The sequence below is a fragment of the Perna viridis genome, chromosome 8 (assembly GCF_037379345.1).
Source record: "Perna viridis isolate PV_CMFRI_1.1 ecotype Kerala chromosome 8, ASM3737934v1, whole genome shotgun sequence".
NCBI classification, from domain to species: domain Eukaryota; kingdom Metazoa; phylum Mollusca; class Bivalvia; order Mytilida; family Mytilidae; genus Perna; species Perna viridis.
In genome coordinates this window covers 18,843,433-18,868,749 of record NC_142452.1, presented here as the reverse complement: position 1 = coordinate 18,868,749, position 25,317 = coordinate 18,843,433, and the positions used below count along the sequence as shown (strand labels likewise).

At 32.4% G+C, this 25,317-nt stretch overlaps 1 protein-coding gene across 2 annotated transcripts; it reads right to left on the bottom strand.

The window, feature by feature from the left end:
• Positions 1–25,144, bottom strand: LOC148609646 (homeodomain-interacting protein kinase 2-like). Of its 2 annotated transcripts, none has more exons than XM_088540625.1 (14): positions 24,837–25,144; positions 20,381–21,359; positions 15,903–16,026; positions 15,093–15,215; positions 10,996–11,267; positions 10,534–10,693; positions 9,698–9,908; positions 9,167–9,252; positions 8,286–8,489; positions 7,864–7,937; positions 5,845–6,090; positions 5,469–5,551; positions 4,252–4,897; positions 1–3,453 (listed from the first exon to the last, which is right to left on the bottom strand). In XM_088540625.1, the coding sequence occupies exons 2-14, from the start codon at positions 21,343–21,345 to the stop codon at positions 3,096–3,098; spliced, it is 3,552 nt and encodes a 1,183-aa protein (XP_088396751.1). In that variant the 5' UTR covers positions 21,346–21,359; positions 24,837–25,144; the 3' UTR covers positions 1–3,095. The 2 variants fall into 2 exon arrangements, with proteins under 2 accessions (XP_088396751.1, XP_088396752.1); XM_088540626.1 differs by having other exon boundaries at positions 9,722–9,908.
• Positions 25,145–25,317: the final 173 nt, after the last annotated feature.

The following is a 25,317-nucleotide window of genomic DNA, read 5'->3' as shown; positions in this document are numbered from 1 at the left end:
CCAGCTTAATCTACATTTAATGCTAAATATACAAGGCATGGACACATGATGAAATGGATACAGCTAACCTGATAAAGCAAGAATTCTTTACATCAGCATGTTTGGGCACTGAATTATATGGCCATCCATTCTCAGTTTATTTCATTTCTCTAAATAAATGACATTTTTAGCTGATGTGACAATCATAAGTCTTGTTTTGATGTCATAATGTTGAGATGTTGGGGAAACCACGTTAGATTGAACCACCACTTCAATTTATCATTTAAAATAACAATTTAGTAAATTAATTTACTATAAATTTTTTTTTCATTTCTTCACAATAAAAAAAAATCTGATGGTGATTTAAAAAAAAAGCCTTTGATTTCTGATGGCCATTCTCTGTCTTAAAGAATCTTGCTTTTATTTAGTCTTATGAAGATTAAAATATACAACGTTAATGATTTGAAAGACACTATATAAATACTGGCAACATGTGATGGTGAAGTATGAAGGATGATCATGAAGAATGCCATGCAGGCCGACTACAACTTGCATATAGGATAGCTAAATACAGTTTCTGCCATATCCAGATGGAAAATATACATTATTTTTATAAATTTTATAGCATGTTCCTTCTTGAAAGACATATATCTCTATATATATTATTTACAAGGATGGTCAGTACACATATGCTTAGTTTTCTTAAAAAGAAATTTGATTGTTATTTAGTTAAGATTTTTAATTGCCATTTACTTTTTTTTTCAAATTATAATAAATTCCTGCAAAACTTTTCAACCTTTAAGATCTATGACTTATTTTACTGTCAGGATTACATTACCATATTATCTTAAAAGTCAAAGCTTTTTCTTAAACATGAGTTACTCTTAATACATGACAAAATCATGAGGGTTAGCAACTGGAATTAATACCTATATAGTATAGTAGCTCTGCTGACACAAACAATTTGTGATGTTACAATGAATTTCTTGAGTATCACAATACTTGGTGCATAAAACAACAAATCTTCTATTGGATGTTATTCTAAGGTAACTACACACAATTAAAATACATCGATCATTACAAAATATTTCTTCTTTACACACTATAAATATACAATTAATATGAGTTATGTACAAGGAGACATGTGACTAAAATACAGCTTATATGACTTGACTATTGCTGCAAACAGCTATAGTACAATGAAAAGGATTCTACTGATGAGTTTTATATCTAACAAAAATATATATAGATTTATGCAACTCTTGCTATACAATTAAATGGGGAATAAATGGCACCATATAAAACACTCTATACATGATTACATCTATAATTACACACACAACATGTACAAATTTGTAACCTTATCGTTCTGATTAAATAAGTGCACCAAATCTTAACTATTTCTGTATGTACATGAATAATAAAAATCTATTTACATCTCAATCCTAGTTTGCATTCAAACTTTACAATTTCATTCTATAGAAAAATATTCTTTCTTCATCTTTTCAATAGAAAATATGTTGTTTTGACAAATTCAAGCCCTGGCAACAGGATCTTTGGCAAAAATCACAGATAAAAAGATGCCCAAGGGCTGACACGAGAAAATTAAATCAACTACTTACAAAAACAGTTATCATATTGCTGTGGAATTCAGTCACTTAATTTTTAAACAAAACATAATGTCATTTACTTCTACCATAAATTTCTCTATTCAGTATCTTGATATCTACTATTTCTAACATGAAGTCATCAACTGTTGATTTTCTACACTTGACTACATCAATTTAACACCCCTACATATATTCTAACAGCAGTATCATATCATAAAATCTTAGCCAGACTCTCGTGTCTCCATAGCCTACAAAAAGTATCGAAATATGACAGATGTTCTTACAAAAAGTATGGAGACTAAATAATTGAAGGCACTTCCATTGGTGAGCAAGCCTTTGATAATTCAATACGTCAATCCCTAGCACCTGCTTAAAATTACAATCTTCTTTAACTCAATTTAATCAAATTCCTAATACACAAGGCGTGGAACCCCATTAACGGATGTGCCCAGAAAATAAAGAATCAATTTTCATAACAATTAATTGTATTATCATTTAATCTTATAGCCCAATACATGTCATATATCTAGAAGTCATTTCAAGTAAACATCTGCAACATGTATATATCTAATCTAAGACTTGTTCAGTTCAAATGTCCACAGCAATAAGAAGTTATCTCCCTTATGAGATGACACATTAAGACAACAGAACATAGTTGTCAGGTTATAATCAGTTAAAATATCCATCTAGGAACGTAAACAAGAAAACAAACTCAACAGAATAAGTCTAAATACATTAAATGCAACACTGAGGAAACAAGCAACAGCACAATAAAAATGCTTCAATAATAACAAAGTGTGAGTGTCATGATAAAAACTTCATTAAAATGTTCCAGACTAAAACACCAAAAATTTCACACGTAAAACTAAAACACTATGGATAATTTGGTGCACTACAGATTAGCACACTGGTTGTAAGCTACCACACCTATATATCTAATTTGTCATCTAAAATGATCTTAATGAAATCATGTTATCCACTGAAACTATTGATGAGTCATCATGTGACTAATTAACTATTTAATATTTAATTAAAAAGCATTTAATTGATCAATTCTGAAGAATGTGTGACTTGTGAAGTAATAAAATTCTACCAAGCAATACTGATAAAATCATTCAAAAATGAGTGAGCAGGAAATTGAAAATGATATACATGTTTCTTTGATAAATACTGACAATTTTTATAAGAAAAATTTCCCAACAGCAACTAATGGAAGAATAAGGGTCAATAAAATGGCAAGGAAAACAATTCTTAAGGTATTCTATCTAATATAACTACTTACAACCAGTGGTTAGGGCCACATCTATAAAATATTCACTTGGAATTTCCTTTAAAATTTACAACATTAACAAATAAACACATCACACTATTGAATAATTAACCATATAAAAGCATCAGATTAAATAAAAAAAAATCCAAGCACTCTGTGCCGCCCTAAGGAATGATAGAGTTGCCACTTAGCACCAATGAGAAACTACAAAAAAGTTTTTATGACAAAAATTCACATCATGCAAAATACTGAAAAGGTCGGCCCTTGTTTGGGCTGAGAGGATATGTAGCGTATAGTCCTGCCGATGTTGGGTTTAGGCTTCCCAGACCACCATACTGAGATGCAAGTTGCGGCTGATACTGTACAGCTGGTAATGTGGAACTCTGCAGTACAGGGTGAACATGTGCAGGCAGTGGATGGGTTGTGTACTGTACATGTCTTGGACTCTGGTGAGCTGGGGGTGGAGCAACTGTAGGGGAAAATGGGGCATATTGGCCCATTCCTGCCGGGATAGCCACTTGTGGCTGTTGGTGTGCTGGTAACAAATAATGATGAATTGGACTCCCTTGTAAAGCTGGCTGTCTTCTGTAATCCCTGAAAATAAAAATCAGGATAGATAACAGGATATATTATTTTATACAAGCCATGTCTAGAAGTCCCTGACCATGTGTTACAAATACCAATATCATGAATAAAATGTACCTATTTCTGTGAAAGTTTTAAAAAATGCAACATATTGTTCAGAACAAAATTCCCTTTGTACTTAAACGTTTTAACAACCCCTCATGAGTAGACATTATGGATTATCACATTAAAATTGTCAAGTAGAAAATCATTTATTCATTTTTATGTATTAGCACATAATTTGGATATGGTCAGACAAACTCATATAGTAACCACAACAAGTTTTCTTGTCTAATATTGCTTCCCAATTAGGCTTTAAATAACACAAAAGCACTTTGTGTACAAAATATTGACGGACTGATTACATATGAATATTAAAGAAGTACAGTTTTTAAAGAGGAGAGTTGTAATCATGCCAAAGTACTTTAACCTAGCCGCATTTTTGGGCCTATCCCAAGTCAGGAATTTCTTGCCTCTGTATGTTATTTCATTTTCACCTTTAGTTAACTTTTTGTTACTTGAATATATAGGAGCAACTCTTTCAATGTACCTGTGTATAATGATGTTTTGGAGCCAGCTGCAAGCCTGCCGTGGTGTGAGGATTTCCTCATCGTTGATTGAAGACCAATGGGTGGCCTATGGCTGACATTTTCATCCCGGTGGGGTTGTTGTCTCTATGACAATTACACCATAACTATCCTCGTTATATTATAAGATAACACACCACTATCTAATTAGATCTATTAAGTTTAGTTACATAAGTCTTACCTATGAACCTCTAACTGTGGTCCAGCATTAAGAATAACTGGTTGTCCAAAGGCTATGCCAGCTTGAACTGGTGATAGCTGACTTGTTCCTCCAGATGCAAAGTTCAAATTACTTGGCTTGTGTTTCTGTCCAAACAACGAACTACTGTATATTGTATTGGGTGCTGATAACTTGATTTGAGGATTGGGAGCAGACCTCACTGTAGGAGACACATACGCCATCTTTCCATGTGTAGTTGTATGTGGCATGTCAAGTTCCAATGGAGGCAGTTTAACCTCGGGCTTCGGACTCCTCACACCTCGAAATCTGTCAAAACTGGACATTGAAGATGATGATGGGAGAGTCTCCTGTTTTGGAATGCTCACCATGTAGGGTGAAACTTTTGCCTGTTCCCTATGTTTCTTGCTTGTATCAAAACCACCAGCTATTTCTGGCGGAATCAGAGATGCAGTGTTAGGTAGCTGGATACTGCTGGAGTATGGGAAAGACCTAAAATCTTGTTGTGCTTCATTCAGTATAGTTCGCTCCAGGTCCTCATGTTTGATAGGGGTAATTTGTTTCTTGAAATCAAGGTTACTGTCCTCAAGGTCAGAGTCTTGTATATCAGAGACTAAAAGATGACTCATTCTGTTATCTCTTGGTGATTCTGCAATGACGGTTCACATTTTTTTTAAAATAAATACTGTTGATATATACCACACTAACTTGAATAGGAAAATTAATATTCTCATTCCATTGAAAAGGTAACATGACAATGTTGTATAATTCTCTCAAAAACATGATGAGAAGGACAAATGGGTATGAATTTTCTTTCCAAGGTTTCAATTATTATAAACTTAATTTGTATCAGGTAAAATTTTACCATTCAAAAGGATCAATAAATATTCTTGGTTAACATTCCTGTTGAATATTCTGCTGGTCCAATCACTATATGTACATTTTTTTAATCTGCTAAGGAGGAAAATGCACTTTAAGTTCATAACAAAATGCAAACAAAATGACAATCCTTATAAGCATTGCTAACAAGTATTTAATGAACTGGTCAAATTTAATTTACTTTTAACCTTCACCAATGCATACAGGAGATAATCATTTAAATACCAATATAAGTGTTAAAGACCTCCCTAAATCCTCTTATCTACTCACATTAACGTATTTGTCATTGACATTTACAATACTGATTTTTCATTCAATCATAATATCAAAAATATAATCACCTGGCAATCCCACAGATCCAAACAAGTTTCCATTCAATGATTTGGTCTCAAGATAGCTGCTTCTGTTCTGATGGTGGTGACCCCTGCAAATATATAATACAATGTCATTACATAGTCCTAAAAATGTTAAAAATTATAACAAGTTTTTTTACTTACTAGAGTTCTCTTTTCTATATATGCATTAAGATGTTGGAAAAGTAGTATTTAGGTTACATCTGATTTTCTTTCCATTGTATATTTCATATAATTAGACAAATCAAATACATTTACAGCTGAAGTATTATTGTTTGGAAGAACTAGGTTTCACCAAAGATTTCCTCAATGACCTTTTCAAAATTATTAAGTACATATACAAAAGGGGGGTGTAACTTCCTACCTCCTATGATTTCCATCCCCATCATCTTCACTGTCAGAACTAATAGTAATGATACTATGTGCAGGGCTGGGAGTGTCAGCTATCACTATCGTCTGTCTTTCCCTTCGGTGTATACTGTTGCCATTTGTCCAGTCACATAAGAGAGCAGCTTCCTGTTGTAACAAGCTATCAGGTGGGGTATTCTCCTTCACCCTTTTCTTCACTGGTGAAAGGTGTGTTGATGTTGGTTCTTTAACATAACTTCGACTACAGATAGAACAATAAATGCTTGTTTACAATCAGGGTTCGAAATTACTATTGGTCCGCTAGCCAGTGTCTAGCAAAATGTTTTATTGTACCGGTCCGGTGGTCTAGAATAATTTTCCGGAAATGTACCCATAATAAGTAATTTCATAATTCTAGTCTTTCAATGCTTAAGGAATTATAGAGGCATATTTCAAACATACATCAGTATTGATCAATGCCAAGGTAAACCAAATCAGAACTTCTTAGCCTTTCTCACAACACAAAGGTAGGTATTAGAAGTTTGGGAAATTAACCGAATAGTTCCGAAAGAAAGTAAACAAGCGGCAACACTTTGAAGACGTATCGTAACCTACCCCTCAAAAACAATCCTCCAATGGGGAACAAAATAAAGTGAATGACTTGACAAAGAAGGGCCTAACATTTCAGGCTTCGATACAAATCGGAAAAGGAATAAATGTATTGTAAATATTGTTGTGATAATGTTAGTAGGGACAGTGGCGGCAAACTTATAAACGAAACAAAAAACTCAAAATAGGATACACTTGACTGGCACAAGAAGACTAAACAATTCATAAAGGCTAGTGATATCCACCATGCCATGAAAGCTTCCAGCTGGACCCTGATGATAAATAAAATTGTGTTCACTGTTGCAATTAAAATTGTTGTGTTATAGCAAGTTAATCAATTGAAAGTTTGCAGCCTTTCAAGTTGTAAGATAATATTTTATGTTGTCTTCTAAGTTCTAATGCCCATTTGCTGGCATCATTTCTTTACATTCATTTTAAAAATTACCTTCTTCAAAGATCCAGACTTCAAAGCAATTAAAAAAACACAACAAAAATGAATGAAATGCCCCTTTTATAAAAAAAAACAATCAACTTGTGTTATTCAGTTCAGGATTTGATCAAAGCAATGAAATCAGGTCTAGTGGCTTGTTTTCAAGTTCAGGTATTTTTCTTTTTGTCTACGAGACCTGTGGTCTAGACAAATATCTAGACTAATTTCGATCCCTGATAATTATGATTCTTTGGAAAAAATTGACTTGTATTAAATATGGACATATTCACTTAAGCTAACAATAAAGCTATTATAGGCATTGAGCTATACTGTTGTTTTGATAGAGATTTTTTTATCTGTTAATGATGATATAGCAGAATGAAGTTGAATTGTTCCTTGATATGAAAAGTTCATTCAGAGACATGTTTAGGGCCATAAGAAGCCAACATTGTATTTGAATTACAGTACTTACTAGAGCCATTGTAAATATATTATCTTCAACTCTAAAAATTACATGTATAGAAAGGTAAGTATAGAAACCATCAACCTTTTCACTTTTCATACATGTACACAATAAAATTCAATAGAAAATATTATTTATAACCTATTGTGAAAGACCTAATATTACCTCACATGAGATTTTACTGATTACCTATCAGTTATTTATCAATGAAAACAAATTTTTTATCAAACCCACACAATGTATTGTTTACAATGGACTACTGAGAGATTATCAAAGGAAACACCAACAATGCACCTATCATGATTACTGATTATATCCCAAGGATTGTTTTATCAAAATACAAAGACAATTATTTAAACACCTATCAAATTAAAGAACTTTTCTAATGGAAAACTGAGCAGAATAAACACAATGTTTTAGTACAGGTCTTGAGAAATCCTTTTTTCACATACATGTAAGGATAATTTGAAAACACTTCAAAATAGCAGTCAAAGATAAGATTACCCTTCTTATTTAAATCATGTTGACAATACCTTTGTTTCCTCTGTTTGTTGTCATTTCTGTTGGAAGGATTTGACATCATTTGTAAATGTTGATTCTGGGCAGCCTGGTGAAAATATATGAATTTCAAGATGTTTTCATCAAATCAAAGTCAATTTACATTTACTCTCATAACAGTATCTACTTTACCATTCTGCAAGCAATGGAAGACAAATCCCTATAATAATTTAGTTCTGCTTCATACAAATTTGCTATTGTTGTAAAACTATTTCATAAAATGGGTTTAAAGTCAGGAAAGTACCATGAATATCAAGCTTTCCCTTAGAATAGTTTCTCGTGGTTAATGAGAAAATGTAATATCAGTAAAACTGACTAAATTTATTACCTAACCTTTTCTTGTTAAAAAAAAAAAAAGTTCTATACAAGTAAACATACCTGAGAAAATACTACTTACCGTTTCACTCAACAAAGAGGCCAGTGGACCATGTTCAAAGCCATCAAGGACCAAAGACTGTCTCCAACTATCCTGTAAGGACTGAGAGGTCAGATTGTCAGCTAGCAGCGGCTGCTGAACTGATCTCTGCTGTGGGAGACCTAATTGTTGCCAAGATCCTACCAAGACTGGCTGTCCTCCAGGCCAAGAATTACCAGGTGCAGTCTATACATGTAAATGTATTGATAGTTAGGCCAAAGATAAAATAAATCTTGTTCTTTGTTACCAACAAACAAATCAGGTGGGTAGGTAGAAAAATTATTTTATTTTCAAAAACATTTTACATTTATGATTATGTACAGTATGAAATCTATTTCTCATTGAACTGACAATTTGGGTTTAAAAAAAAGCTAGAATGAGATAAAAACATTTGATAATCTCTCCCTACTAAAATTCATGAAAGATAATTAGCTGACCAAGGCTCATTCAATAATTTGTCTAAATTAAATTACTCAGGGTGACATCAAGCATTAAATAATATTAATCACAATATGAAACAACTAAAATCAACTCCAAGGAAGACCATGAAAAAAACATGTTTATCGTTATTATGCTCACCAAAGCCCAAACTGTAAAGATTGTACTACACTTATCCAGTGGATGAACTGTACAGATTGGACTACTTTTCCAGTGAATAAACTGATTAGATTGCACTACACTAATTCAGCGAATAAATCGTACAGATTGAATTACAGTTATTCAGTGAGTAAATTTTGTCCTTATGCATATGAACTTTTGAACAACAACTGGATCCAAATATCTATGGCATCTTTAAACTTCACAGCATGAGAACTTTTTAGGAATACCAGATTAATGGTTGATTAATCAAACTTTAAACAAACCTGTGCAATCAACTGTGGCTGTAGCTGTAAAGCAGGAGCTTGTGTTACCATAGGTATAGGATTGTATCTGGTTGGTGAACTTAATCCTGAAAATATATTACTTTTGTCTAAAAATTCCAATATAACTCCTTCTCTTATTAAGTTCACAAACGTTGATATCTCAGAATAATTTTTAAGGAAGTTTACGCAAAAGAAACCAGTAGGCGCATGTGTTAAACTGACTACATCTGTGAGACATACTCTGATGATTGTTTTGACTTTGCAAGCTGGAAATTATAATTTTTTAAATATTTATCTTTACAGGGAATGACTTGAAAATATCAATTTAAATAACTATTCAATGCAAGATTTTCATTTCATAACCCAAACCCAACAGGCTAGTGGCTAACTTCAAGGATTTCATAAAGAACTTAACATCCATATATTAACATCAACTTAAACAACTGGCACAATATCAGCACTGCAACGGAGGGCATCAATATCCTGCAATAAAGCTTGCACCAGTTTTAAATATCTGGCAGTGTAATTTACCTCCAGCATTGGTTAGGAACCTACCCTGTATACCTGGTACCACTATAGATGATACATGTATAAAGGGGTCAGTTCTATTGAATTGGTTACTGTTACGTGGCAGCTGGGGATTCAATGGTTGCTGAGTTGGCTGATATGGGATGTAAGGGCGAGACTGTAAGGGGTATGGCAAGTATTGTAATTCAGTTCCCTGATGTTGGGCTGCAGTCATCTGAAATAGAATATATATATATATGGCTTCAAAGGACAATGATTATGTAAACACTAAGATAAACCAGTAAAATTATGTTCCTAGATAAGACAAATAACTTTACACTTTATATGCTAAGATATGTATAGAGTATTATGAATTCAACTAAAGATATGTACAGCAGGGTATGAAATTTGACATCTTATGAACCTTGTCCTATCAAACAAGTTGATGACAATTCTACTTGCCCAAATTGAAATTTAGGTTGCCCTTTCATACCCTGTACAGTGTATCATAAGGGCAAGAAGTGAATTTTGCATTCACCAATGTTCTTTTATTTATTTCAAATTTCAAGGTTAACTAAAAAAATGAGAAACATACAAATAACCACAGTTTTGAAGTTGAGACAGAAAATATCACTAGTGACCCATCAGAGTGGTGGGTGGTTTTATGACCTATGTTATTCTGTTCATCAGTGATACGAAAGTTTATTTGATGTAAAACAATTATTTTGATCACAGGACTAGCCTTAGATAAAAAATATCAGAAGTAACAACAATGAAAAAACTGTCAAGTTGCTGATAACATACAAATGTATGTTCGATACACAAGACTAGAGAACTTTTCCAACATATGTCAGAAATACCTGTGAATGAAGTGCATTAATCTGGTTGTTAAATGTGACTGTTAGACTGTTACTTGAAGCTGGCACTAAGTTTGACATAAGCCCAGAATTCTGATTTACATCAAAAAGGTTCTTCACAGACTTCCTACATATCTCCATGGCTGACACACTCTGTTTTACTCTGTGAGAAACAATAGTACATCAGTTTTCAACAAATAAAGGAAACATTTCATGCTCCTTAAATACAATTCTAAAATGTGTCAAGTGCTATTGTTTTAATGTTGTGTGTGTATTACACCAAATCATACATGTTATATATGTAAGTAAATATGGTCAAATTAACAATTGATAAAAAGATACATTTTCAGGATATTACAATGTTCATATGTGAACTTAATGCACATCTCAATGCCTTGATCAGACTTTGCTTCCAACATAAGAACAGATTATACTTATTTTTTATTCCAATTCTTTGATACTTACTTGCTGCTATGAGCGTATTCGATCAGATGTGCCATAGTGATAAAAGGATGATTTAATGCCTCTCCGGGAGTGATTCTTCTGTCCTGGTCCAATGTCAACATTCTCTTCAACAAATCAATGAATTCCTTTCTGTCTATCTTCTCAGCTAACAACTCACTTCCTTCCAAATCGGTGGGGACATTTATCTGTATCATGTCATCTAGGCAGTTGAATATGTACTTTCTGGCTTCTTTGGATTTTATGTTTGTTTCTTTTTCATGTTCTTCAGGAGTCTGAAAAAAATAAACATGCAACATGAAATATACAAATGCTTTGAATTCAACAACCCTGACAAAAAATACTTGTACACCATGAATTAATAGGTTAAAAAATCGTCAAATATTCTATGCCACTGATTTTGGCTGGCTTTCAACATCCAAAACGACATGAATGGAATATGCTCTAAAATCAGGTGACTTCCACTAGAATCTTGGTTCCCTTGATATGATAACTCTTTCGAAACTAGGTAATGGTCAATGTTAATTGATTGTGTAAGCTTCCCATTCTCATATAACCAAAAAAACACACGTAGAACACATGTATATGATTTTTAAGAGGTAAATTCTGATCTCATATGAAGCTAGAACTATGAAGCTATGACGGTACAACAAGGCATCGATCAGCAGCTTAATGTGAAGCAGTCATATATAATTATGCAAATCATATGCGAATGCAAACTGCTGAAATTACGATTGCAAGAAGTCACTAACAATATTAGCAACTTTAAAAGGAGGCTATTTTCAGCCCTTCTTATTACTTCATGTATAAAAACATGAAGGCTAATAAAAGGGTTAAAATTATAGGTCTGATATTGTGACACACCAATATTTTCTATTGAAAAGGATCATTATAGATAAGGATTATAGGCCCATGGCTTTCCTTCATTAACAGACATTTTAATTTCACTTGGTAGACCTTTCCCTTTAAATCTCAACCAATCTTAGACCCTTATTTTATTCCTCTTCTGGCTCCAAGTTGCTAAAATTTAAGGGCCAAGTTCAATACGTTTTTATTTCCGATCTTCTGGGACTTAGTGGAAAGCATGGCTTATTTCGTAATCATAACTTCATCTCGAAATGTTGAACCACTTAATACCTCACATATGCGAAATGGCCTGATTCAACTTTGTTTCATTTTTAAAAATTTCCTTAATTTTTTTTTAACTTAAAATCAGGCTCATCACCTGCCAAACATTTGTATTATGTAATGTTTAGTGATGTATGAAATGATTTCTATACAACATCCTGTCTCTTGATGAGTATATGTAGCTATTTATAGCCCATCACTAACAACCTATAATCAGTTAATTAAAGCTTAACAGTCCACAGTACTTATACTTGACCTACAATACAAGCAAGTAAACAAGGACAGCATGAGAACTTCCATGAACAAGTCAGGTTTACATCTTAATCAGGAAATTAGACATTGTTAAGGTTACATAATTAAAATAATCACTACTAAGCAATGAAGACATCTGCAAATTTTATGAATTATTAATCCATTAACCTATGAGCTTTATTTATATTCAACCAATGTAAATTTGTTTTTACTTTCAGCATCTTTTTCTGGTTTGAAAAAAATTAGCCTTTGATTTCTAATTTCCAAATTATTCCTGAACAAACTCCCTGCACACAACAAATGTCACTTTAAGCTGACAATGTGTAACTCCTACTTATTCCACAACATTCAATAATCAGCTTGTCAGTTAAGACTGATGTAAATCAATACAACATTCACACTGTCTGTCTTGTACATTCCTAATCCTTTCTCTAGTTACACTTTGTTCACACCAGGAAAATGTTGGCAAACATTTCACAGGCAAAATTTCTAAGGCTGACTCGAGTTTCAAGGAGAGCAAACATGACTGGATATTAATGGAAAATTCAAAACATTATTGACCAGTACAAAATTTATCATGAACTTTCAAAAGTTTCTGTATACATCATGGTCAATAACATGTACATGTATGCCAAAGAAAAAGAAGGTACATTTGTCTATATGAAATCTGATAAACTGTCAAAGCAAACACATACATGTACACAAGTTTATCATTTGTCAGTTTTAACTTGAACAATAATTATTTCCTAATAATTTAAGGTTCTTGAATCCTTGCCATAGTAAATCAATTTTCTTAGCTTCCAGCATGTTTAAAGAGAATCTTTGAGAAGTACCTTATGAAAATGAAAGCCATCACGAAGACAATAAGACAAAATTGATTTTTATGTAATAATATCTTTAGTTGAGCATACAATTTGTACCAGCCAATCCCACAAGTGGCCCTTACAGTTTTATTACAAAGTGATGGATATCAACAAACTCACTATCACATTCTTGTAATGTACATGTATGTTCTGCAACACATTTATTGTTCCTTTAATTAGACTGAGACTGCAGGCTATATATCTAATAATTTAATAATAAATCTAGTCATCAAAATGTAGGTATTGATTTTCAGCCTTTTGTAAATATTTTTTGTAATAATGAAATAAATGAGGCTAATGTGTAAATGTCACCAGGACATTTCAAAGTCTTTTCATGTCCAACAGTTTTATGGCAGTCATTACTTCAGAGAAATGTTGAGCTTTGGAGTTCAGATTTACATTACCAATGCTAATTTAGCTAAGCAGGAAACTTCTAGTGTTAGTAACACTGTTTAATCTATGCATAGCAACAATCATCTACTCATTCACTAAGACAAAAACAAAGCCTACATTCCAACAATGAAAATCATTAGTTGATAAAATAAGAATTGGGTTTACATTTAACACATATGCAAATGTTTCATAAAAATGTATTGTACCTGCATGTACACGTACATATTCAAATATAATTTAAACATGATTTGTCAAAAACAATATCAACTATGAACTACGACAAAATGCACCTACAAGTATAAGCTTAGATATTCTATAAGATGTATTAATTAAGTTGGGCGATTTAATAACTAATTCACCACTGTTCAACATTGATGTGAACAACTTAGGGTCATTTAACCCAAAATCTTGTTCACCATGTGAATTCCTTTATACTGGTCACATGTTTTAACAAATTCTTAAAACTTTGAAATTCGTGTTTTTTTTTCCGTGCCTTTCTGTATCTATCCAAAACTTAAGATGTGAAATCACACCAACCTCCTGGATGTGCTTTATAGTCATAACATGTAAAATTGTATATGTATGCACAATAAGGTAAAACAGGTAACATAATGTGAAAACACTTCAGACATTTTCTTTAATAAAAAATGCAACACATGCTCCAACCTCCTTTTCCATAATTTATTGAAAAATAAAACAGAACCATCAGGCGTTCACTTTCATAACATGCAACTTTGGTAAATTTTCAAACATTCTCTGTTTTAAACAACACTGAACTATCAAGCTAATAAATGAGCTCCACCATATGTTATATATAAACAAATTCACCAGATATATGGGAAATATACTTGGTTAAGTTATGTGGTTGTTGTATAATAAGTAGTTACTGGTCTCAATGAGCTTAGCTTCTCAACACTATAGATCATATTAGAGATATACAAAAAAAGAACCTACATGTGTAGCCACTATCTTGTATACTATGCAGGGTTCGACACTTCAAGTAGTCTGGTAGTCCTTTAGGCTACACTATTTCCTAAAATTTTATTAGTTCTAAGAACTTACTGCAAAATAACTTGAAGGATTAACTAATTTATCTACATTTGCATCAGAAAGTCCTGTGGGCTACCTAGCGAGAAAAGTTAGTGTCAAACCTGCAATGTTTGAAAAGGATAATTATGCCCATGAACATTAAGGATATGTATGCACTGGTATGGTAATGAGATAAGAGTGCAGTGATCTGGGAAGAAAATTTCAAGAAGGAGCTATTTTTATGTTTTTGAAGAGATTTCTAAATTTGAAGGGGCCATTTGTTAACAAACCATTTGAATTTCTTTAATAACAGGGGCAAATGGCCCATGCCTTCCCAACCTCTGGGAGTGGATCAAACCACTACAGGACCAAGGCACAGAATTTGAAGGGAGAAGTCAGGAAGAAGAAATAAATATTGTTAAATCCTTGTCATACCTTCAACCTCCAAAATGGGTAATTGCTATCAGTCTGCTCTCGAATAAAGAATCTAGTTGTTTTCGTAGCTGCTGTCAGCATATGTTCAGCTGGTAATCCCTGTGTCTGTGAGATGTAGCGAATCTGTAAACATGATGAAAAGATTACAAAATTTAATCCAGGCCTTGGTATGAATATAATGGTTTCATGCTGCTAACTTTTTATTGACAAACTTGTGATTAAAAGAATGCCTAAATTTAAAAACAATTGAATCATTTCCAAAGTGTTCAGTCTTTGACCTGCAAGTAACCTTTGTACAAGAATTTTATCAGAAAATTGTAAATTAACATGTAACATTCTGTCATTTGCTGAAACCTTTCAAACATTTTTATCTTTGGCAAAATATATGCACTTGACTGGTTTGAGAGCAAGATACAAACCTTTCACATTGCGCATCAAAGCAAGAAAAACAAAGAATCATGTATTTCATTGTCATCTCTCTCCTGTATTAGTCCACATTTAATAAGGCCAAAAAATGTCTGTTTAAGGTTACATTAGATGAATAATCGGGTACATGTACATAAAACATCTTTTTTTAATTACATCATATCAACACTTATGGGATGATCAGTGGACATTAACAGCGCTCAATTTATGATAGTATAGCTGCATTTAATGAAAAATACCAATAAAAGGTGCTAGGGTGGGCAGAAAAAATAAGGTAGGTATAAAATGTAGGTAGGGTAACCTGAGTTTTTTTCCCTGGCCTTAGTAGTTTTATTATTAAACGTCCTCTACTGAGAATTTCTTTACCACTACATGAACACTGACCTGATCATATTCTGAAGACCCTGGATAGAGTGGCCAACCTAGAAATAATTCAGCTATCACACATCCTAGTGACCACATATCAATCGCTTCACAAAATGGTAGACCCAATAAAATTTCTGGTGCCCTGTAAACATAAAATGAACATTCAACATGTACACCAGGTACCATTGTTTCTTTACCTTGAAATTAAAATCATTTACATAATCATTTTTGAGTTTTGAGCATTTAAAATATCTATTATTCTATTCAATGTACATGTACACATGTACATTATTCGTATGCACAAAATGAAAATTAAAAGGTCAATTGTTCAAGAACAATTATAAGGTCTTTCCCATCCATTTCCTAACTATTCTGCAATAAAGGAGATGACCAAGTGCCATAAGCCTCTTAACAAAGAGTATCATGACCAGGTTACTATAAAAGTATGTGACGGGATAAGAGATATGAGATGAGATGACTTATTTCATGCATATATTCTAAACAGTAAGGTTTCTGACAATTATTCAATATACAAAATAATTTTCAAAGTAAAAAAAAAACAGTAATTTAGTAGTAATATTAGAAACGTTGAATTTTTCTTTGTTTATTTCACCAAAGCTGTCATTAATAATAATATCAAATGATTATTTTCGTTTAAAATAGAAGAAATGAAAGGGACGTACATGTAATTATAAATTATCCAAAGTAAAGGTCCCAATTATCACTTAATGGTCAAATGGCCATCCCTCTATGTAGTACTAAAAACACACACTGAAAGTAGATCTATGCAATGGAAATTGATAATCTGTGTGTGTGATATTCAAAAGTAGTCAAAATAAATCACAGGATGTGTACTTTCAAATCATAATTGTAATTTATTAGATAAGAGTATGAATAGTATTAAAACGTGCGAGTAATTTGCCTCCACTATGTCAGTTGACACAACGATGTTGAAACAATGTGGAATTTCAGTACAACAGTATGACTGATGGTTTTAAAGTTAAGCGGCCAACCGAATTGTAAGTCGCGAAATCGCGTAACCAGGGAAACCTAAATTTTTTTCAAAACATTGTCAAATAGTACTCTGATTCTGAACACTTTGGAACTCTCTGCTACTGTGTACCTATAACGGTTGAAGAAATTTTTACTAAATCAAGTTTTTCTGCTACAGGGCAGATAACTCTGGAATGACAAATGATTACATCTCACAGGATGAATTCCGAAGTCTTATCTCAGATTGCAAGAGATGGTCAAAATCTTGTCGCAATACAATTTTATCAAAAACAGGGAAATTGGGCAGCAGAAAAAAAAAAGAAGAATAATCAGAAGAAATACAAGGTTTTCACAATGAAATGGGAAAGACTTTAATTAAGTTAATTCAGGAGTTAACTATTACATTGAAGAATGATGAAGTAAGCATTTGATCCCTGTACTATGAACAAATCAGTTATATCTTACAAGTACGTGTATGTGGCTATGTGAACATGTACATATAAGACTATGAAATTTAGATTTTATCTTGACATATGTTATACAGCATGTACACAGATGTAAATATCCTCAGCTTAAGTGTAACTTATTTAAATGTAAATAATTTTAAGTGCATGGGAAGATGACAAGTAACAAGAAAGGTCTCTGCACTAGTCTGCAGCTTAAATTTTATAACAAATCATGAAACTATTTAGGTCTCCTTCTTTTTCTTTTTTTTTTTTTTTGATCAAAATTGTATAGACAAAATATCAGGCATAAAACTAAAAAAAATTTTCTATACTTAGAAGTTGACAAATGGCAATTTAAACCCTTCAGGCCAAATTTGAATGACTGATTCTATCATTATACTCCTAAACAAAACACAGTGACCTTGATATATCAAACTGTACAAGATAGTGATTTATCACCACTGAGATTTAATACCAAGATACATGTAAGCCAGAAAAACAATAAGGAGTTACCAACCATCGAAAGATATATTATAATTTTCACAAACCGAAACTATTAACTACATGTAAGTACAATGTGAAGAAAGTTAATGATCAGAACTGTGACGTATAGATTACCAAAATTAAATGGCTAAGAGCATGATGTTAGTAAACTGTCATGAACCTGAACAAGTCTGGTAATGGTCTATGTTTACATTTACAATCTTTCTAAACATTATAAATCTAAAGAAATCCTATATACAAATGTAAAGTAAAAATGAAACACTTTTTTGTGTAGTGAACAGAGAATGGCTTTAGTGTTTTCCATTCAACTTAAGACCTCTTTATATTTTACATGTATTTACTAATTTACAATGTATATATTTGTATTTTATAATGAGTTGGGGTGGACAAGACAGCATACATCTTAGTAGACACATGTATTTGTACAGTATGGAAAAAAAATCAATGGCATTAGTTGTATGAAATTTAACATTCAAGTTAGCTGTTGACCCTGTGCTCTATCATTCAAAACAAAAAAGGTAATTTTTACTCAGTAATTTTTGTGAGACAAATTGTCTTGCACTAAATCTTAAGTGCAAATAACTGTGACAAACAAAACCAGTAGATCAAAGAAAAAAAAGAATATAACAAACTAACTCATATATACATGTAGATGAACTGATCAATTTCTGGTTTCTTGACCCTCTTTTCTTATTATTAAATGTAAAATGTCCCCTTACAGTTCACATGCAAAAATATCTGTCTATTTACCAATGAACATTCATGATCATGTTTCAATGCTATGCACTGAAGTCAAAATCCACAAGGCTTTATTTTCTTCTTATAATACATTGTAGCTCAACTTCGTGAATACATGTAGTTCAGGGCCTTTCATAGCGGTATTGTGTTGATTTACAATAGGGTTTGGACCCAGGTTGAAAATTAAATGGCCCTTGAAAATAATCAATTCTTTATTAATTTAAATTCATCTGTTGACATGAAGAATGAATGATTTTATAGACCAGTAAAATTATTTGTTTTTAAATTGGAAAACATACATTTGTACCATAACAACTTGCCTCCCCTATATAACAATATGCACATTCAATTTTAATTATTCAGTGTTCAGAACCTGAAAGGCATAGTTAATATTGCACACAAAGGCAAATTGACAAAGCTTAATACTGGCTTCAAGACATAATATTTATGACAGCTCTGGCACTATTCACTATGCATTTAAATAAATTGCATGTAATATAAACAAGACAAGAGGAGACAAAGCAAATCCATGTACATGTACACTAGTGTAAATTTCTGGAATAGCATGCACAAAAAAGCTAATGGTCTATCCTATTTTAAAAACGAAAAACCATGGAAGGAAATAACAAGTACTATCTTTAAAAAAAGATATTCATCGCAGCAAAATCTGTTCTTTTTACCCATAATTTTCTTCAGGAAATAAGACATGGCAGGCAATTTCAACTTCTGATACAGTTTTTTCCCCAATGCCACTAAGTTTTCAGTATTTCGCCAATCAGGAAACCAAATTTTTATCAGGTGATGTGCGTTTCTATGGAAGAGCGTCTTTAAAGTCAAAGGGTAAAAAGTGGAACTATACCGACTGCGTTGAAAAAAAAAAAATACATGTATCCAATGCATTTTGTAGACTGTTTGACTTTGCTTTCAAGAAAATGAACCTTTTAAGAAAAAAGTTCACATTACAAGAAATACGTGGATGTGCACTATAGTTTCAGGGTAGTAATTTACATGTATGTCATATAAATGGAAAATATCAAATGGATGACTGAAGTAAAAAAACTTGCCTTAACAGTCTAGGGACAAATTTCTCAAAATGTTAGATTTCTGGTGCCCCCCCCCACCCACCCACCCAAAAAAAAATAAAAATAAAAAAATGATCCAAATATCATGCTAGAGTGAAACATTATTACATGTACTGTATATGAAAAATTGTGACATTTTACTGTACACTGTACAAATGTGCTTCAGTTTATAAAATGCCTAAACAATGTCAAGCAAGTCTTTAAATAAATGCTAATATACAAAATTATAAGAAAAGTTCACTTTTAATGACAATGGATCTTTGATTTTTGTTTCTTTTAAAAAGCAGTTAATGAGAAATTTTTCCTTAAAAAAAAACATTGAAGTCATGCTCTTCTGTTTACATTGACTGTAATTCCTTGGCACTATGTGTACAGTGTACAGGAACAAGTCTTAAGAACATTTAGTTGAAAAAGTTATTACATGTATTTCCATAGTATCTTTACTTTTAGTTCACATTTTCTCCTGCTGATCTCAGTGCTTCACACAAATGAGCTTACAAGTTGAAATTCATTATTTCTAAAATGTGTCTTTTTTTATCTCTGATGTTCAGTTGAACATTTCATATTTCAGCAAGTTTCTTACAATATAAACCAGTGCCTACATTTCCATTTTTGTATTATCTGATACAGTGTATTTAATAACCTTCAGCCAATCATACTGATCTCTTCTCTGAACAACAACAAAACACACATGTATTCAGCCACAAGAACAAAAATGTACATGCATACTAACCTGTAATATCTGGACTGAAGATATGTTGAACACACTGCCTTAGAAACATGACTTGCCGAACCAAAGTCTATCACCTTGACACGGTAAGGAAATTGAACAGGGTCTACCAACATAATGTTTTCAGGCTTAAGATCTGCATGAATTAGATGAAGACTCTTTAGTTTAAGAAGAGCTGTTAGAACTTGCTGTGTGACAGGACGGATGTACTTCAGTGGCAGTGGCTGAAATTTATTCTGTTTCAGGAAATCATACAAGTTCTGTTCCAACATCTCAAACACCAAGCAAGTATGATTCTTGTGCTGAAAGCACTCATATGCTCGTACGAAATTAAATTCATCAGCATTTTCATGACTGAGTCGTGTCAATATACTCACTTCAATTTGGCCTTGTCGAGCATATGATGGGTGATTCTTCAATATTTTAATGGCAACTATTTCGTTAGTACCTTTTTTCCAGCATTTCACAACTTGACCAAATGTTCCACGACCAAGAAATTCTAGCACTTCATATGCATTGTGACTGGTCATTGAATATAAAACCTCATGCTGGACCAGCTGATAATCCCCCTCATTATTTGATGAGGAGGTATTTTTTGAGGTAGTGGTGGTCGTGGCAACATTTGCTCCTTTATCATCATCACTGGAAACCTGTGAAGTCTCTTGGACTTGGAGCTGCATGGGTAAGTCAATATCGTCACTCTTTCTTTTAATACCACATCTCTGATAAGAATTTAACAGTTTAATTGTTGACGCACGGATATAATTCTGAGTCTGATTATCAATGTCCTTTAAGACATTACGATTCTGTGGTAAAACATATGCAGTGTTATGTTGGTATATTAATGGGCTGTTTATATCGTGTCGCACAAAATTATTCACATCCTGGAGTTCCGGTTCCAACTTAATCCTCTTAAAGTTACTAAATGCACTTGGTTTCAAACTGTACTTATGAAAGTCTTCTTGCATCAGTAACTTTTAGTCTGGAAAGAATGACAAAACAAGTAATGAAAAGGACTTTTATTATGAAAGTGAAACAACATGTACACATGTACATGTAGACAAAAGTTAATATGAAGAAACTAAAAAACCATTGGGAAGACTTAAAGATTTGAATTAGGAAAATATTTCCATTTTGTATATCATAAAATACAATGTAGTCAGCATAAAGTGGCTTACATGGTAATGTGACAATTTTGTACACGATGAGTAACAAAATGCTGTCTTAAGTGATAAATCCAAAACAGTAATTGGCCACTGACAACCAGTATATACTTGTATGTTACTTTTTTAAATGTATTTTATACATGTACATATAAATAATGGGTAGTACATGTACAGTATATCCAGACTCACACTAACTTTTTGACCTACATGTACAGAAAATCCAGTACTATAAATCTAAAGCCTTCAAAATTACAAATAAAATAAATGAGGTACTTGTACATTTAAAAAATAAAATTCAGACAATGATTCAGAAAAAGTGTGTCAGTCATTTTTCACGACAAGAACAATCTTAAGGAAGAAAACTAGTGTTTCTACAGAAGAATGTACTGCAGCAATTTTCCCCCTTTTTTGTATTTATCATGTAATCTAGGGCATCTAAAGTTTTCAGTTTGCATTTTTAGAATACAGACACTTAAAAAAACTCAAAGAAGAGAACAGTGATACTCTTATAAGTTAGAAATAAAAAAAATATGTATATACACATGAACATATAGGGAAACACTTCAATATTTGATGATCAAAGCAACACCAGGCAAAATATACATTGTACATGTATGATGTAACATCCAATTACACCAGACTTTCATATGCAACCACAGGGTTCCTTTTCCAAGTAAATAGATTGTAAAGATGTAAAGTTCATGCAGCACACTTATGAACTGGTCAATAAAATGAATTGATACATCCACAGAGATTGAACCCTGAATGGTTTGGACGAATATGGACGCAAAATTCAGGCTTGATACAGCTCTGATTTTTTATTGTGATTAAATACATTTATTTGACGAAAAAATATATAAAAACCAAACAAATAATTTAATTTTCATAAAAACTGTTTATGATTAAGGCCCCATAACATGAAATTCTAAAATAAGAAATTTGCAAAAAAATTTTAAAAAGCATTAAAAATAAACAATTCAACAAAGTTTTATTGACTTGAAAAAAGTCAAGGATTTTATGGTTTTACATTGCAGTCCAAAAACATAAATCATATCATTTTTGTATGAATGAAGTCCCATCTCAAAAAAAAAAAAAAAAAAAAAAAAAACAATTAAATTTATAAAAATCAAAAAGGAGCTCACATCAATAGAATTAATCTAAATTTGACAAAAAGTGGTGGTAGCATTTTTGAGTTATTGTGTGCAGTGTGAACAATAGAGGGCATCTGATATTCAAATGAACATAGTACATACCGTACATGTACCATAAAAGTGCATCAAAAAGTACATGTGTAGTTTTCATCAGCAAGTACATGTATATGTCATGTACAAATGTAAGTATTACTGACAGCATATTTCATTTCCTAAGAAAAAGCAGCTTGAGCAAATGAAACATTTCAAACATACATGCAGACAGTTGAGGCCAGGTGGCTCTGTAATAAAAATGCTGGACTTATAACCATGAGGCCATACCACTATGGCATCGAGACATCTACATGCCAAGGGTTCCCTACACCTTCATCTGTACATGTTAAATGTACACTGTATCTACATGAGGGGCTTCAACTGTATTCTAGCATAAAATATAGGATTTTCTTCCTCTAAAAGCCAGACCAATCAAAACTCCTCTGACCTGACACCAGTTCACCCTTGTGTGCATATACATTTTGTACACAATAACTACATTGTATACTGGTTCCATACAGATACAAATACCAAAATCATCAGGGTTCAACATCAACAGTGGACCAATAGTCGTGTGCCTACCTAATTTTAGAGAGGACTACATTGACATCGTGCTAATGTGGCCTATTCAACACTTTACCAGTGCCGTTCCTGGCATACGGCCAAGCAACTGTCATATGTTCAGACTAATAATACAATGCTTATAAAAGATGATAATGATCATAGGAAAATAGCTGCAAAACACAGCTCAAACTTTTTTTTTTGTGATCTTAACGTTAGATCACAAAAACAGAAAAAAATCAAGAGCTACGATTTAGCAGGAAATGGGGAAATGGACAGTGGTGATGAATTTGACTTTGAGCAGACTGAAGCAGAACACTTTTCATGGATTAAAAAATATGCTGTTAAAGAATGATTATGTTAAAATAAAACTATTGATATTCAGATACTTATAATGATACAAACTAAAGTTACTAAACTAATCACATGCAAAATGGGAAATAAATAAACCTGTATTAATTGCCATTTCTGAAAACAGATTGAGAAAAAACTCCACAACTAAGTCAATACAACAAAATGAAAAGCAACTTGGCATACCATAAAGTCATTAAAGAATTTTAATTTGCTAACAGTAAATTTACGAAAATGAGTGGGACTGGCTAAATATCTGAGGGACTGACTGGACAATCTAACCAGCCAGTCCCATGACTGACTTTCTTTTACATTCTTTGCTAGTATGGGAATTAGTGCTACAATACGTTGTAGAATTCAAACTCATTTCGTTTTTAAAACAATACCTAATTTTTCAAAACCTACATGTACATGTATCCGAAGTCTTAAAGTGAAGTTTTAACCTTCAAATGTTTTAAGAAAAAACATAAAATTCGGATTGGAAAGTGAGAAATGGTTAATAATTGTTTTGTACGGTAACTTCTGGTTACACATTTTAGGACTTTTGAAAACATGAAACTGACTGATTTTGAAAAGTTTTTAATTAGTTTTAACTTCAATTGATTCAAAACATCATTCATAACTATAGAGCATTTTCTGTATAAAATTCCTATTAATAATACAAAAAATGACAATACAGTGATTTTGGTAAGGGGACTTTGGTATCGGTATGGATTACGCATTTCTGGGTGAACGCTATATATAAATGTACATGTACACATAGGTTTGAATAGAAACTGAAACATATACATGTTTGTTAAGTGCAGTACCATCCTAAATGATTAATAGTACAATGAAACTGATGCATTAATGCTGTGTAAACTCCATAGAGAAATTTAAGGAAATGCAGAACATACAATTCTTGCATAGTATATTATTTTTCTTTACAAAAACATTGAATTTTATAATGTTCAAATTATATTTCGTTAAAAAAAGATAAAACTGTAGTTTGAAATCATTAAAACTGTTGTTTGTTTATCGTATGTTAAGCCTCAGACAGGTTACCATTAACGTAAACATGACGAATGTAACCTTGACTTGTAATGTGACCCCGATAAACAAGGCGGAAACTAACCGCACATTTTCCATGTTTTTCTTGCCATATGTTCCTTGATGACCGAGGAAATGAACAACAACGATACGAAAACTATTTCTTACCTTCCCTTATCATAAAATCCAGTAACTCGAGCACTAGATGATATACGTGCTCAGTACTGTCAGTGACTTCAACAAAGAAGATCAGATTGTTGTTGTCGATACATTGATATCGAACGTGTTTATTAATCCTTTAGAAGCAGAAAGTATGCCTTTGATCACAAAAATAATCAGTCTATAAGTTTCCCCCTTGTCATAAAAAGTTAAAAAGTAAAATCGTGTAGTTCTCTTCCCCGAAAATATGTCTCAATGTAGCCATTTTCATTAATTCATTCCGTCGTGCTTTCGGGGGATCAAGTCGAATTCATGTTGATGAGACGTGAGGGCAAAATATATGACTTCCGACAAAATGATTTAAGCTTTAGTGCTTTCTTGGACGATAATCTACGCTTATTTTTTTAAGGAACATTGTTCCTAATACAGTAACTATTGATTATACGTTCTAATTAATTACATACCTTCTTATCTAAATCTACAATACAAA